The 15728-nt window shown below is 40.6% G+C and overlaps 2 protein-coding genes across 4 annotated transcripts; both read left to right on the top strand.

Moving 5' to 3' along the window:
• Nucleotides 1-1292: 1292 nt before the first annotated feature.
• LOC141045608 (uncharacterized) lies at nt 1293-2091 on the top strand. 2 transcript variants are annotated; one of them, XM_073535303.2, is made up of 2 exons: nt 1293-1462; nt 1873-2091. In XM_073535303.2, exons 1-2 carry the CDS (start codon nt 1328-1330, stop codon nt 2089-2091), a joined length of 354 nt encoding a protein of 117 aa, XP_073391404.1. In that variant the 5' UTR covers nt 1293-1327. The 2 variants fall into 2 exon arrangements, with proteins under 2 accessions (XP_073391404.1, XP_073391405.1); XM_073535304.2 differs by having other exon boundaries at nt 1430-1633.
• LOC112284440 (uncharacterized) lies at nt 1873-8723 on the top strand. 2 transcript variants are annotated; one of them, XM_024524231.3, is made up of 5 exons: nt 1873-3521; nt 4997-5112; nt 5404-6907; nt 7077-7392; nt 7728-8723. In XM_024524231.3, exons 1-5 carry the CDS (start codon nt 2202-2204, stop codon nt 8504-8506), a joined length of 4035 nt encoding a protein of 1344 aa, XP_024379999.1. In that variant the 5' UTR covers nt 1873-2201; the 3' UTR covers nt 8507-8723. The 2 variants fall into 2 exon arrangements, with proteins under 2 accessions (XP_024379999.1, XP_024379998.1); XM_024524230.3 differs by having other exon boundaries at nt 1993-4838.
• Nucleotides 8724-15728: the final 7005 nt, after the last annotated feature.

The following is a 15728-nucleotide window of genomic DNA, read 5'->3' as shown; positions in this document are numbered from 1 at the left end:
TTTTGTAGATGGCTTGATTTTTCAATAATTCAATCTCTTCCTTTATAGTAACATTTGATTCCATTATCATGAATCTTTCATGAGTATTCCAGCACGGATGTCAGCTTTAAGCTCTGTATATTGGAATGTTTTTCATTAACATTTTAGCATGTAATGCATCATATAGTTATATTTCAAAACAAAAACAGTTTATGCTGATAGAACTCTGTTTGGAAAAATAAAAATAAAAACCCTCCATCCATTGTGAAAATTATAGTTTTTTGCTCAAGTAAAGTTTAAAATACATCTGTGAACACAAACATGTTTGAAAGTTTATAATTTGCAATGGACATCTCTTAAATTTACTAAATAAAACAATGTTCATCAATAACAAAACTATTTTGAAACAGAACTACAAGAAAACAGTAATTCAAAAAATAAAAAAAAAGTTTACCAGAGCTATTCAAATTATAATTTTGAACGGAACACACAATTTACCGTCAAAGTTATAAACACATGGATTAATGTTTTGGTGTGATCATTAAACACAGCCACATAACTAACATTTTTTCCCCCTAAACTATAAAAAAATCCCACTCATACAGCCAGATTAAATTAAGAATCAGTTGGTACAGAATCCTAGTGTATTACTAGCATAAATATTGATGTAATTATCCTCACTGAGAGAAAAAGGGGGAAAAAATTAAAATAATGTTACAAACACCACCAATCTCTACACAATGAAATTTAGTTTCAAAGTGAGACCAAGTTTTGCTTTAATATTACTTTTTCCCTAACCCGGGAAGTAAAAGATAAAACGAAATTTACAACACGAGAAAGAAATCGAAGATTTTTTTAGCAACTGATAAGCCAAAGAGGCGCGTGACTATACAGACGCACTTAGGCCGTAAGATTTCACGGAGTTATTAGGACACCACGGCGAACGGCGCTCAACCGCACGCTGCAGTGAGGGAGGGGAGGGTAGAGAAACTCGTCGTCTTTTCGAGGCAGTAGTAAGTCGCGCTGCTCCCTCTTCTCTTCCCTTAAGCCTGAAGTTACGTTGTTCTCCGACGATCGATCGCAGTAGTAGGTTCTAGATGGTCTCGGCCCCCATTCCCGGGGGTGACCCGCGATAGGAGTCGCGGTAGGCCTCGCGCAGCAGCAGCAGCGCGGGTTGCTGCCAGTGCAGGTGTGAGGGCGGGACGAAGCCGGGCCGGGCCGGGCTGGGCTCGGGGTCGGGCGGGTCCCTGGAGGTGGCATAGGAAATTTGAAGAGAGGAGAGGAGAGAGGGTAGCGGGGGAGGGGGTCGAGAGACCCGGCCCGGCCCGGCCCAGCCCGGGGAGAGGGCATGGCGTGGCTGCTGCTGCTCACCGTTGTTGGGCTGGGATCCAACCCCGCCTCTTCTTCTCTCTCTTCTCTGTTGGACACTGGTGATGTCGTAGCCCCCGAGGGGTCTGTTTTTGCCTTCATGTTGTCGACGCTGGTGCGTAGCGGCGCATTTTCCTACACTGGCTTGCAACGTTCTCCCGTGGAGGGAGTTCGTAGAAAGGTTTTTGTTCCGTAGAGCCGCTTTTAGGGATTTTTTTCTAAATTTATTTCCTACTTTTGCTTGCCGATTTCAAGGCGCTCCGTGATTATGCGCAGCGCGGTGCTGGTAAGTTTCTTTTCGAGCTTGGATTTGAGAGGGAGAAACGGGTGCGTGTTCCTCTCCTGTGGTCGTAGGGAGATTAGTGCGAGCGATCGAGCGTGTCCCCGGGGTGGCGACGCGCCGGACGGGCCGTGGTAGGTGGCAGAGGTGGCGGAGAGAGAGAGAGAGAGAGCGTGCCGTGCAAGGAGACTGGTGTGCTGATGTGCTATTGTGGTGTGTGTGTGTGCTCGGGCGATTTTGTGTAGGAAGTGGGAGATCGGTTCGGTGCGGGTGTCATGCGAGGGAGGAGGTTGCATGTGGACGACTTGGTGCGGCGGGAGAATAACGGACGGGGTAGATGGTCATTCATAGGCAGGATTAGCAGTTGCGTTAGCCGGGGCGGTGGCTGTGAGGAGGAGGACAGAGATGGTCGGGGCGGGTTGAGGCAGGTTATGGCAGCCTTTCGAAATGTTGGCAGGCGCTAAGCATGGGACTTGCGCTTCGAGCCTGAGTCCTTGGATCTTTATAGAGTCGTAGGTAGGCTGCGGTTAGCGCGAGGGTGGATTTCCTCCGGCCTTAATAGGATAGGCGTTTTATGGAGGCGAAAGCTGTCACAAGCGGCATGACTGCGATGCCACGGCGATCTCGTGAGCATCGCTCTACCAAGAACGTTGAGACGATCCAAGAGGCATCTGACTCGCAATTAGATATCGCGTCAACTTCCAAGAATTCCAAGGCAGGTATTCTTAGTTCCTCAGATGCATTACTTCATCGCAAGGACCTTGGGGACAGTTCAAATTTGCGGAGGTCCTCCCGCGTATGTCGGTCATCTCAGATGTCCAAAGTAGCATTCAGTTCGAAGACCCTAGAAGCTCGGGCGAATGGCGCGAAAGTTCTTATGCATGGTGTTTCGGACATATCTCCTGCATCGTCGTCAGGTAAAACGCCTGCAGTAATTGGTGTCGCGAGCGAGGTGCTGAAGCTCTGGGTGAATGTTGAAGCCGGTCAGGGGGCCAGTAGTTTGGTTCAACCATCGCATGTCGCAAACTCTAATGAGACATCTACCCCTCTAGGGTCTGGCTGCACATCAGATGCAGCAGGGCAGCCCAATGGGAGGCCGTTGCGGGGAAGACCGCGCGGAAGGCATGTCACACCCGCCAAGAAGATCGCCAGGCGGGCAAAGCGTTTGCAGGAAGTCCCCTTATCAGAGAGCGATGGTCCAAGAATTCTGGGACGGAGAATTAAAATCTTTTGGCGTGACGAGAACAGGTGGTTTTATGGAGTAGTGAAAGCTTACAATAGGGGAAGGAGGTCTCACAAGATAGTGTATGACGATAAAGAAGAGGAGTGGGTAAAATTGCATGAAGAGATATTTAAGCTTCAGGTGTTAGAGGGGGAGGTGTTTGGCGAGCAGCAGCAAGCTGCTGCCGCTGCTGCACAGCCTGCGCAAGTAGCGTCCATCTTTGCGAAGAATGTTAGCTCTATAGAAAAGGGGAGGAATATGAATCACCAGGAGTTTTCAAGCGGCGAAATTGCTGGTTCGGCGAACGGGGGAATCCAGGCTTCTGCATTGACAAACAGTACTCATGTTCCACCCAGCCTTCTGCAAGGAAGTGAGAGCAGCTTGGAATTGCCGGGGGTTCGCTTTGATGGGGAGTTCCGTGACCAAGGCTCGAGCATTAGGGATGACGCCTTCAATACGCGAGCAATTCAGGAATCTGAAGATGCTCTCCCGATGGTGTGTGAAAACGTAGACCCTGAAGACCCTTATGCAATTGACCACACGAGTATTTCAGACTCTTTGGTTATGTTTATGAGATCCAAGCAGAATCTTGCAGAGTCAAGGAAGGTTCCGGCAACGAGTGGTGTGATGCCTCCTTCGCAACCTGCAGCTGTGGGTGCAAGCTCAATAGAGGTATTTTCTAGCGTGGAACCAGTCGTAGGTAATGAGGTGAAGGGTCATTTAGAGACTTCTGATGTTTCGCCTCCTTCTCCTGATGCAACTGAAATTCTCGCTGATCATTTGTCATCTGAGGGATGCACAACTGAGGAAAGACGAGCGCCTGAAGGGATCTTCTTTGAGGATGAGAAGAGTTCTTTTGATTCTGAGTCACTTGATAGCGCGAAGGGTGGAGACGTAGATTCAACTCCCGAATCTGTGAAGCAAAACTTGCTGGACGCATGTGAAAGTAGTGAAGTCGGCGGAGTTCCTGGGACTGGCCAAGGGAGGGGTGTATGTGAGTCTGGCGAGAACTTCGGGCTAAGTAATGTAGCTTTGAGTTCTACGGATTTGGTGGTGTGCGTTAGGGGCAAGGAGAAACGTGTGAGTCTTGAGAGCAGAGAGAACCACGGGCAGAATCCCTGTAGTGATATTGTGGAAATCGGGAACCGAGTGGCCGAGTGCTTTGTTTGTAGAGAAGTTGGTGTATACTTGGGGGGTAGTGCTTCCATGAAGGGCCCGGCGTCAAAGATCAAGTCAGTGCCTAAGTTTTTAGTTGGAAATAATTTCTGCGACATCAGGCAGCTGCGGTCGACGCGGTTGTTAAGAAATGAGCGGTTCATTTCGCGGTACATTGGGACAAATTTGGTCAATGTAGATTGCACAATAGCCAGGCACCACCTTCCATCATGGTGGTCTGATTTAGGAAATGTTTGGAGAATTGTTCCTTACTTGACGCTTTTTGTAGCCGTGGTATTGGAGAGTGGGTGTTCACAAGAAAATCCTTGTGCTGCTGAGTTTGGGATGAAAGGTCCGTCGTCGACAAGGGGTTCACTATCAGTATTCAACATCGGCCATACATGTTTCTCTCCTAGTTTAGGAACTGCGAAGCTTGTACTTAATGGAGCTCGCACTTCCTTGAATGGCTCTAATGGTCGGCTGCTGCTGCAGCAAGACCATGATTTAGAGGTATTGAGAGGACACGTTGAGGTAAATCGTTCGTCTTCTGAGTCGCTTTGTGCAAAAGGTGTTACATTTTTTGCACAACCTTGCGAACCAGCGTTGGTTGAGCAGCCGTGTGATCCAGTGCTCGTTGACCAGGCTTGCGAGCCGATGCTAGTTGAGCGGGCAGCCTTGTCTGTTGTTCGCCCAGTTCTTGAGGACTTAGATCGTGGAGGTGAAAGGAGTCATCAAGAGGGGTTTATAGAAATAAACGATGGCAGCTTTCCACGCAATGATGAAGTGGTTGCCTTTGAATCTCACCCAGCAGCACCTCGTACATATTGTGCTGAGGTAAGATTTTATTCCGTTGTTACTGGTTCATGACCTTGATGATGTATTCCGGCCTGAACACGTCGTCCGAGTCTGTCGCCCTCAGGAGATGTGTCTTCTGTATGAAGCCATGATAAGTTTGTTGCTGGCGGGTTTCTTACATGTTCATTTTTCTGCAGAATGACGCCAGGGACACGATAGTGGGAGTGGAAGCTGGAAGTGCGGGGGGGCTTACTGAAGTACAAATTGGTATTGCTGTGGATGGTGAAGAGGATAGCACTATTGCTTGCTGGAGGTATTTGATAGTTTCTTTTAATTGTTTCTAAACTTTACTTAGCTCAAAACATCATTTATGCCCCTTTTTGATTGAGAATCTACTGTGTGCTGTACGTATTGTATACGTTGGATGCCTAAGCATGGTCTTTGTGCTAGTGGCGTTCGAGAGTTGCTTCTCGGAATCCTTGGTTCATTTGTCATGTGTTTGAGGTGGGGGAGAGTGTAAAAATTGTCTTCAGCTCGCGTTCAGTGCACAGATCTAGTGACAACGCTAAAGACGTTGGCTACAATCGAATTATGTGTTTCGCAGGAGTTGGGCGTCTGTGAAACGGGGCTTCTCGCAAATTACACCGGATGAAATGAGAAGCTATGGCTTAGGGACCGTGAGTAGGCTGCTTGACAGCGAACTAGGGTCAATTGCACTTACCAAACGGCAGAAGGTTCATGTGGAAAGTTTGAGCAGCACTGACTTCGAGAATGGGAATGATGACGGGACGAAGAATACGTTACTGGTGGGGTGTGAGACGAATGGTGATATGAACATTAGGAGTGTGGAAACGAAAGACTCTGATTCGGTACTTCCTCGAGTGAATGTATTGAAACTTAGGAAATGTTCCACCGGTAAGGGTGGCTGGCGTATAGCTGGGAATTCCTGCGTGGCAGATCGTACCGTCAGGCAGTCTGGTGACGGTGGTGAACCTATGACTCCCTCCTCCACTGCTGACAGGAAAAGGCCTTTTAGTCAATGTTCTGAGTTCAATCAATTAGAGAGTCCGGAGGAGAATGGCCATCCTGGGCCCTTTATCAAAGGATCCCATACCAATGGGCAAGATACGTTTCATGCGGATGGAGCAAATGAAGTGAAAGTGCCGGTAAAGGGAATGTGGTCAAACTGTGAAGTCTCTTCGATAAATGATGCGTCCTTCAATTCCAGGAAGCGTTTCAAGAATGGATCTACTAATTCCGGTTCCAGCGATGATTCGTATGCACCTCATTTCAGAGCAGAAGAGACGTGTCGCAGCAGGAATTCAACCGAGCACGTGTATCCAGATTCTGTGTGTCACGGATGCATAGCAAATGTTCTCGTTGTGCAAAACGACAGAGGTTGGCGAGAATATGGAGCCAGCATTGAGCTTCAGTCTTGTCACGGTCAAGGTTGGATGTTGATCATCTCTGTTAGAGGAGAAAACATGTACGCGTATAAAGCGGAGCAGGCTATCGTAACTGGAACTACAAACCGACATAATCATGCCATAGTTTGGAAAGGTGGGAAGGGTTGGAATTTGGAGTTCGAAGACAAGAAGCAGTGGCAGGTGTTTAAAGAATTGCATGAAGAGTGTTACAGGCGGAATTCTAAAGCATCTTCTGGACGTCAGATCCCGATTCCGGGCGTGAGGCACATTGAGGACATCGCACCTAGGAGCCCAGGTTGTCATTTCATGCGACCAAACTCTAGATACATCTGTAGAGTGGAAGATGAGGTAGAGATGGCTTTAGGAAATAGCAGAGTGATGTACGATATGGATTCCGAGGATGAGCAGTGGCTAGAGCAAATCAACACCGAAAGGGCAAATGCACGAGGAACTCTTGCGCGTCCGCTGATCGCGGAAGAAACTTTGGAGAGGCTTCTGGACAAGCTGGAGAAAGAGGCATACCTGTATCAGCAGGAACATAAGGATATGAACTTGGATCCTAGTGATGTTGCAGCAGAATCCTGCAATGGCCTAGCTACACAAGAGGTGATCAAGGTCATCTATAGTTACTGGCTGGATAAGCGAACCCGGAAAGGCACGCCTTTAGTTCGCCAGTTTCAGGTAAGCTTTCAAGGTTATAAATATGAAGTAAACGTTTTAAATTTCTTGGTTGTGGGAGAGGAGCCTTGCAGCAGGAAATAAAGATGTGCATGATTGTTGGGTGCTTCAGTATGTATAATTCGACTGAATACTTTCAAAAAGTTTCTAACATACTAGTTTCTCTTTTCAGCCTCCAGCGTGGGTGCTATATCAGAAACAGCTGCAACAATGGGAGCAGGAGATAGCAAGGCTGCAGCTACAGCACCCCTCCGCGAGCATGCAGCAGTTGACTGAGGATAAGAAAAAGCCGCCCTTGTTTGCTTTCTGCTTGCGACCTCGGGGACTCGAAGCACAGCATAAGCTATCTAAGCAGAAGTCGCACAGAAAGCAAGCTTTACCTGGGACTGCACCTCGGCAATGGGTTGGATTTGGTAGCATGGATGGTTCATTGCATAGCCCTCGTGGGAGGCAATATTATACGGAGCCAGCACATGGGTTGCTTCCTGGTACTTTTCCCTTTTCCTTTTCGTTTTCTGTCTTTTTTACCAATCGATTAGGAGTAGATTCAGTTGTGCCTAGTCATGGCAGTTTAGATGTTTATTTGATCCACGCAGTGCTTTTCTGTGCGATTGCCTCAAAGTAAAACTGTAACAACCATCTTGGAGGCACCTCTATTTCCTCTGGGTCTTCACAACTAAAACTTTTTTTCTTCTTGTAAGCATGGGTTCTACAGAAACAAGTCGTTCATGTGGAACTAGGTGAATGGTTGTGAATAGGTAGCTATCACAAATTCTACGCAAGTTCTACTGTTTCTGAAGTATTGTTTCTGGTTTTGCTTCAGCTCCAAGAAGACCTGGCCGTCCACGCCTAACGGAAGAAGTGGGAGCGAACTTAAATGGCTCCTTCAATGCTATTATGAGAGAACCGGCTACCCTTTCAGGAGCGATGTCATCCATGCAGCTCCGAAATGAAGCCTTTAATGAATATGCTCATAGAAGAGCTGGGAAGAACAAAAAGGTTGGCCGCAAAGCTCGTCGCCAGCGGCTATTAGCCGCTGCTCAAGAGTCTCGGCGCAAACGTTTGCTTATGCGCAGTGTGGGTTCAGGGGAATTACACCGGCAACCAGACTTGGCTCTGGCTGCAGCAAGAGCGCGTAGCACTGCAGAAGCTGCTCGAGCACGGGCTCAAGCACTTTATGCAGTAGCGGATGCAGCCATGCACAAGGCTGTTGCAGCAGTTATAGCTGCAGATGCTTTGCATGCAGCAGAGCTTCATGAGAATACAGAAGAAGAGGAACTACCATCAAAGAACCGCAACTTGGCAGTAGTACCGACTTATGGTTCCTGGCGTCGAGCAGTTCCAGGTTCTGTTTTGGGAGGTTTGGGCGCAAAGGGAATCGTCAACCGACAAGTACTAGAAAGTGATGGGGAGGACGCGCTCCTGCCCGTTGCAAGCTGGAGTCAAGAGTTGGGTGCGGGTCTTGGTACAAGGTTGTTGAACAAGGATGCCCGGGTGGAAGATATTATCAGCACGCGGAGTGTGCACGCAAGGAGCCCTTCTATTAATGTAGGGTTGGGTAGGACTAGAGGAGAGAGCACGGTGGCCATGCTGACTAGGTAGTGTGATTGGCTAGGTGACAATTTTGTTCACTGACTAATTAGGCAGCAGCGAAAATGCGAGGTGGGAATGAAACGTAATGATGGAATGACAATTATGGACCTTTCGTTGTTTGTAGCTGAAGCTGTATTGTAACATGTTGTACAGGACTGCAGGTTTATTTATTGCCGCTCTGGGTTTCAGTTGTGCTTCAGGGAGGAAACTCTTTTATGATCGTCAACCGCTCTGCTGCCCCTTGGGAATGAAATGTATGCATGCATGTCAAGTAGTTCAGCTTGTACTTAAGTAGTTCTTCATCCTCGGTTGATAGGGTGAAGTTGCTTATCAATGGTTATTCCCTGATCTTAGGCAAATCTAGTGTGTAGTGAATTGAGCTATGAAACAGAAGTTTTTCCTGTTAGACTTATGCGTGATGGATTACATGCAATTTCTACATCTTAAATCCAGCATGGTATGCATTGGCGAAAAGCTTTCGAGAAAGAATTCGATAACAAATCTTCTGCCTGAACCATTATACTTGCAAGTACACGCCACTTGGGCAACTTTCAGGTTAACTGAGCTGACTAAGCTTGTGATTTGTCCCCCCTGAGTTGCTATGTACAGGTTTCTATACTGATTTCTACAATCCCACAATTAAGATTGGCAATGTGCTTTGAATGCTTGATGTATCTTTCTTTTCTTGACAATTTTCCTTGTTGCAAAAGGAATATTTCTATGCTTTGGATTACAAAAACATTGTTATTTCCATTTTTAAAATCATTTTTACATGCAAAACATAGAACTGAAGTTGATTAATGGTGAGATTACTTGATGTATGCCAAAGGTTTGCATTTTAGATTATAATGTAGAAGATTCTGGTAATTAAAATTTTTAAACCTTTAATATGTAGTTATAAAAGCACTAAATAAATTTTGTTTGATTTTAATTCACAAAATTTAATTCAACAACATATTTTATTATAGTGTTGTAATGTGTATATATATATATATATATATATATATACATTTCTCTCTTAAAGAGAATATTAAATAAACCTAGGTATTTACTAAATTGATCCATCCATTCTAACCATCATGAAAAAAAACAAATAACCTCTAGATTCATTTCTTTACTATTGGATCCAAAATCAATGAAAATCAACCACATTCATCACGATCACCATACTCTTCATCATAGATAGGTCAATTTAGAAAAAATCTATATCTATTTAATATTTCTTTATACTAATATTAGTTTTTTTTAGTTTAGTTAAGTAAAATTTTAGTTTAGTTAAGTTAAGTTTTTTTCGTTTTTTGTTTTTTGTTTTTTTAAAGTATTCTACTTTTAAATCTTATTTTTATTCTTTTTGTAAAATATTTCAATTTGTAATAAAAATCAAGCAAGATTGAAAATAACTTCACATGTTTCAAAGTTAATAAATAAATTAAAGATACAACATAGTTTTAAATACTTATATAAATACTAATTTTGCAGTATATATATCTTTAGAAAAATCTCAAATAGACCCAAGTTTTTACTAAATTGACCGCCTTATGATGAAGAGTATGGTATTCATGATGAATATGGTTGGTTTTAATTGGTTTTAGATCCAATAGTAAAGAAATAAATCTAAAGGTCTTCTTTTTTCTTCATAATGGGTAGATCAATTTAGGAAAAGCTTGGATCAATTTAACACACTTATTTATAAAACATAAAAAAGAATAGTGTGTGTTATTTTGAATTAATAAAATAAGTGTACAAACAAATTGTAACAATTTTAAGGATTTTCTATTATTAATCATTGATTCTAATCAAAACATCAAGTTTATATACATTACCAAACCATTAACATTTGTAAATTTATTAATTTGATATCTATTTTTTTCATATTCATGATTTTTATTAAATATTTGATTTAAACATTTGATTATTTGAATATATTTAATACATTTAAGTTCTTAACTTGATTTTTGATTTTTGATAAATTCGAGTGTACTTATTAAGTTATTTATAAGAGAAAGAAAAAGAGTAAATCAAAATTAAATTATATATATATATATTTTATGTTTAGTTATACTTCTTATACATTTGGATATGATTTTCATACATTTCTTCTCATTTTCAAAAATCATTTAAAGTAGTTAACTAAAGATTGTGTTATCATAGCTTGTAAGGCTTTTTGTTAAATACTATGTTATATTAATTAATGAAATAGTATGACAATTTTTAAATAATTAGATAAAAAGTTAAAAATAAATTATTATTGTTGATGTTCAATATCAAAGATAATTTCTTCTTTATTAATTAACTAAAATTATTTAAAAATAAGATTTTAGCATAAATTTGTATCTTTATGTGCTTTTTATTTTACTTTATTTTAAAATTATATATATATATATATATATATATATATATATATATATATATATAAATCTTTGATCTATTCAAGTTTAAATTCATAAAATCTAATTAAGAAATTAAAAAAACTGTTCATATGTATATTTATTATTATTACAATGATATAGTTGTATATATCCTTAGAGATGCTTTCATTATTACTCAAAATTCAAATTTTGAATATAGAATAACAAAAATAGAAAAGAATTGAGTCAAAATACCTATAAGTTTAATTTGAAAATAAATCATGGTTTATTAATTAGACATTTAAATTATTTAATAATCAATTAAATTAAAATAGTATTGATATATATATATATATATATATATATATATATATATCAAGGACAAGAACTCGATGAAAAAGCAATTCAGACAAGTGAGCCTTCATTCAAAGAAATGTAACAAAATATAAATAAATAAGTATGTATATTAAAAGAGAAATTGGAATGGCTATTGCCAAAAGACAAGAAAACTAGAGACCCTTGAAACTAGACTGGAAGCAAGAAAGGAGTTGACAAGAGTGAAGAAGACTTCACTCTTGTCTCTATATATACTATCTAACTAGGGGTTATGTGGCGACGTTCTATAGGACCTTCAATATGTGTTGACTTTGTAGGATACATGCCTTGACTTACAAGGCAAGTTTTTCTACGTGTAGGCCACATAGTTAGTTTGGTCTTCAAGCTAACAACATGTGTGGCACATGGCTAACTTGTTGATCATGTTTCTAATCCAAAAAGTCAATTAAAGACACCTATGAAGTCAAAGCAGCATCTATAAAGCTTCTAAGAAGCTTCTATATCAAATACTATAGAATTAACTTACTTTTATCTACTTTTACTTACTTCTATCTATTTGTATATGTAATTACTAACTTACATGAGTATGTCCATGACATTACCCCCCTTTGTAGGGACGAGTTCCACGAGAAGTGGTCATCATATGTTGAAGAAATCTATGATGCGACAAATTGTATTTGCCACATACTCTGATCTTTGTTCTCTTCGAAGATGATTAATAGGGCCTTTCAACCATCGGTAGTGTCACATACCAGGGCGGGAAGACCACCCAATTATTTGATCATTGTTGAGGCCTTCATAACTTCCTTCGAATAGAACATTTGGAACACTATCAAGAGTTGTTCCTACCTCTAGCAAAATCACCAAACATCGGGAGTCCGTTTCCAAGTCGTGATACCAAACGTGTTGTATCTCGCCATCTATTCAAGGAAGAATATGTTGTTCTTGAAGATCTTCATCTCGATTGCATTGTCTTGAAGGTTGTGACAATCATAATGTCTCATCCGGCAGGTCAGCAAATGAAGGCTCTTGAGTCGAATCCGTTGGTTGTTGGGTCTCCATCTCCTGAGCGTCACAACTACAAAGAAGCTACAAACAAGGATTGAAAGTAGAATGTTATCTTGCCTAGATGTTGTTTCTTTTATAAAGAAGGTTTTTATCTTGATTTTGATGGATGTTGTCAATAAAAAGCCTCCACCGCCTTTGCTGTATTTGCAAGATTCTTTACTGGCTTCCATGGGCGTTCACTAATATCATATCCGCGCGAATGGACAAGATATTCCAATTTATTTTGGCACCGCCTTGAATCTAAGACTTCTTCTACTTCAAACTCTTCATTATTGTCCACTTCTATAGGAGGAGGTGGAGCTTGTCGTCTTTTTGGTATGTCCATTGTCTTGTATGGTTCAAGAAGAGACAAGTGGAATATTGGATGGATTTTCATTGACTCTAGTAGATGTAAACGATATGCAACTGGATTGATTTGTGTAGAAATTGAAAATGGTCTAAGCCTTCAATAGTCCAACTTGTCACAAGGACGAGTGGTCTTCATATTGTGACGAAGTAGCCATACCTTATCACCCAAGTAGAATGGTGGTTGTTCCTTTCGATAGACATCCGCATTGACCTTTTGTTGTTCTTGAGCTTCTTTTAACTACGCCTTCATCGTTGCATGTAGCTCTGACAAATGAATCGCCAAATCTTTTGCAACAAGATTATCAACTTTTGAAAAGTCAAAAGTATCAAGTTGTGGATGGTAAGCATAATTAGTAAAGAAAGGTATTTATTTTATAGAAGAATGTACCATGTTATTGTAAGCAAACTCTGCCAATGGCAAAAGAGTTATCCAATCATCTTGTTAGTAGTTAATGGTACATCTTAAATATTGCTCCAAAACTTGATTAATACGCTCCGTTTGTCCATCAGTTTGAGGATGGAATGCCGAAGATAGTTTTATATCTACTTTTAGAATCTTGAAAAGAGTCCACCAAAATCTTGATACAAACTGAGTTCTCTTATCTGATATAATATCCTTGGGTAATCCATGATAGCGATAGATATTGTCAAGAAAGAGCTTAGCTTTTTCTTCACCTGTGATAGATTTTGTACATGGTACAAAATGTGCCATCTTGGTAAAACGATTTATTATCACGAATATAGAGTCATAAGAACCTGAGATTAGAAGATCCGTGATGAAGTCCATAAAAACAGAAGACCATGATTGTTCTGGAATGGGTAATGGCTGAAGAAGTCCAAAAGGTCGATGATGAGGAGTTTTTGATTTTGAGCAAACATCACATGATTGTACAAAATCTTTCATTGTCTTCCACATTTGAGGCCACCAAAAATCCCTAGATATCAGCTCCAAAGTCTTATTATATCCAAAATTTCTTATTGTTGGGAAGTCATGATGAGCTTGAAGAATACATAAATGTGCTTCTCCTTCTGGAACATATAGGCATCCTTCGAAATAGAGTAGATTGCTCTTGAATTCGAATTTAGATGGATCATGAGATTTAGAAGAATTATTCTTGATATCATGAAGAAGAAGGTCTGAAGACATACTTAACTGGACTTGCTTGAGAAAAGTTAAATCAATAGTCAATGTTGATTTTATTGCTCGAAGATGAAATTGCTCCAACTTCAAGCGAACCGTTCTTTATTGCTCAAAAGCTGCATCTCCTTCTTTTGGTGCAAGATAAGGACGTCTAGACAAGGCATCAAACAAACCTTATTATTTTTTTAGTCAATAAGTGATGATAAACTCGAATCTTGATAAAGACATGCTTCAACGAGCTTGACGATGATTTAATATGCATACTGACATGAAATATTCGAGGTTCTTATGATCCGTATATACGGTGACTCGACTAGAAGCGCCTTCTAGATAATGACGCCATTCTTGAAAAGAATCCACAATTGCAACAAGCTCTTTGTCATGGATCTCATAATTGATTTCTGCTCCTGAGAATTTTCTTGAATGAAAAGCTACTGGATGAAGTTTGTCATCTGTTCCCATTTGTGACAAAACCGCACCTAGAGCAAAGTCTGATACATTTATTTCCATAAAGATAGTTTTATATCCACTTTTAGAATCTTGAAAAGAGTCCACCAAAATCTTGATACAAACTGAGTTCTCCTATCTGATATAATATCCTTCGATAATCCATGATAGCGATAGATATTGTCAAGAAAGAGCTTAGCTGTTTCTTCACCTGTGATAGATTTTGTACATAGTACAAAATGTGCCATCTTGGTAAAATGATCTATTATCACGAATATAGAGTCATAAGAACCTGAGATTGGAAGATCCGTGATGAAGTCCATAAAAACAGAAGACCATGATTGTTCTGGAATGGGTAATGGCTGAAGAAGTCCAAAAGGTCGATGATGAGGAGTTTTTGATTTTGAGTAAATATCACATGATTGTACAAAATCTTTCACTGCTTTCCACATTTGAGGCCGCTTTGGAAAAATCAACACGATACAAGATTGGTACAGAAACAAACGCTGTCTTCAAAGATTCAAAAGCAACTTCCGCTTATTGATTCCATTGGAGTTTGTCTTTACAAGTCAAACGTATAAGTGGAGCTGCAACTCGAGAGAAGTCTTTGATGAAGATCTGATAGTAGTTGGCAAATCCCAAAAAATATTGGACATCTCTTACCGTTTTTGGGATCTTCCAATCTATAATAGTTTGAACTTTCTTACGGTCCATCATAAGTCCATCATTTGAAATGATGTAACCTAAAAAATCGACTTGAGTAGTGTGGAATACACACTTTTCTATCTTGGTATAGAGTCCTGTATCTCTTAATTTTTGTAACACATGACAAACATGAAGTTCATGTTCTTTTGGATTGTTAGAATAGATCAAGATGTCATCTAGATAACATACCACAAAATCGTCCAAAAACTCTCAAAAAACATCATTTATTAGATGTTGAAAAGCTGCTGGTGCATTTGTAAGTCCAAAAGGCATGACATTGTATTGAAAATATCCATACCTAGTTCGAAACGTAGTCTTCCATTCATCTTTTTTTTTGATGCGTACTAGATTGTATGCTCCCCGAAGATCTATTTTTGTATAGATCTTAGCTTGATTCAGTTGATCAAGAAGTCCAAATATTAAAGGTAGTGGATACCTGTTCTTGATGGTAATCTTATTGAGTCCTCGATAATCAATACACATCGATAATGATCCATCTTTTTTCTTCACAAATAGAATTGGAGCTCCTACCGAAGATTTAGAATGGCGTATGAAATTCTTGGCTAGATTTTCTTCAATATACTCCTTGAGTTCAGCCAACTCATTTTGTGATAAACTGTAGATTGGTCTGAATGGCGGTTGTGCCCCTTTTTGAAGGTCAATTGAGCAATCATAGGGACGATGTTTCGGGAGTGTATCCGCATTTTTTTTTTTTTTTTCAAATACATCTTAAAATTCTTGATATTGGCTTGGAATGCCACTTGAAGTCTTTCCACCAATAGAAAGAGGTGTGGCATAAATAATATATGGTGATTCTTTCATAGCAGCATGCAAGAAA

Source organism: Physcomitrium patens, chromosome 7 (assembly GCF_059467195.1).
Source record: "Physcomitrium patens ecotype Gransden chromosome 7, ASM5946719v1, whole genome shotgun sequence".
Taxonomy (NCBI): Eukaryota; Viridiplantae; Streptophyta; class Bryopsida; order Funariales; family Funariaceae; genus Physcomitrium; species Physcomitrium patens.
This window is presented reverse-complemented; position numbering and strand designations above follow the sequence as displayed.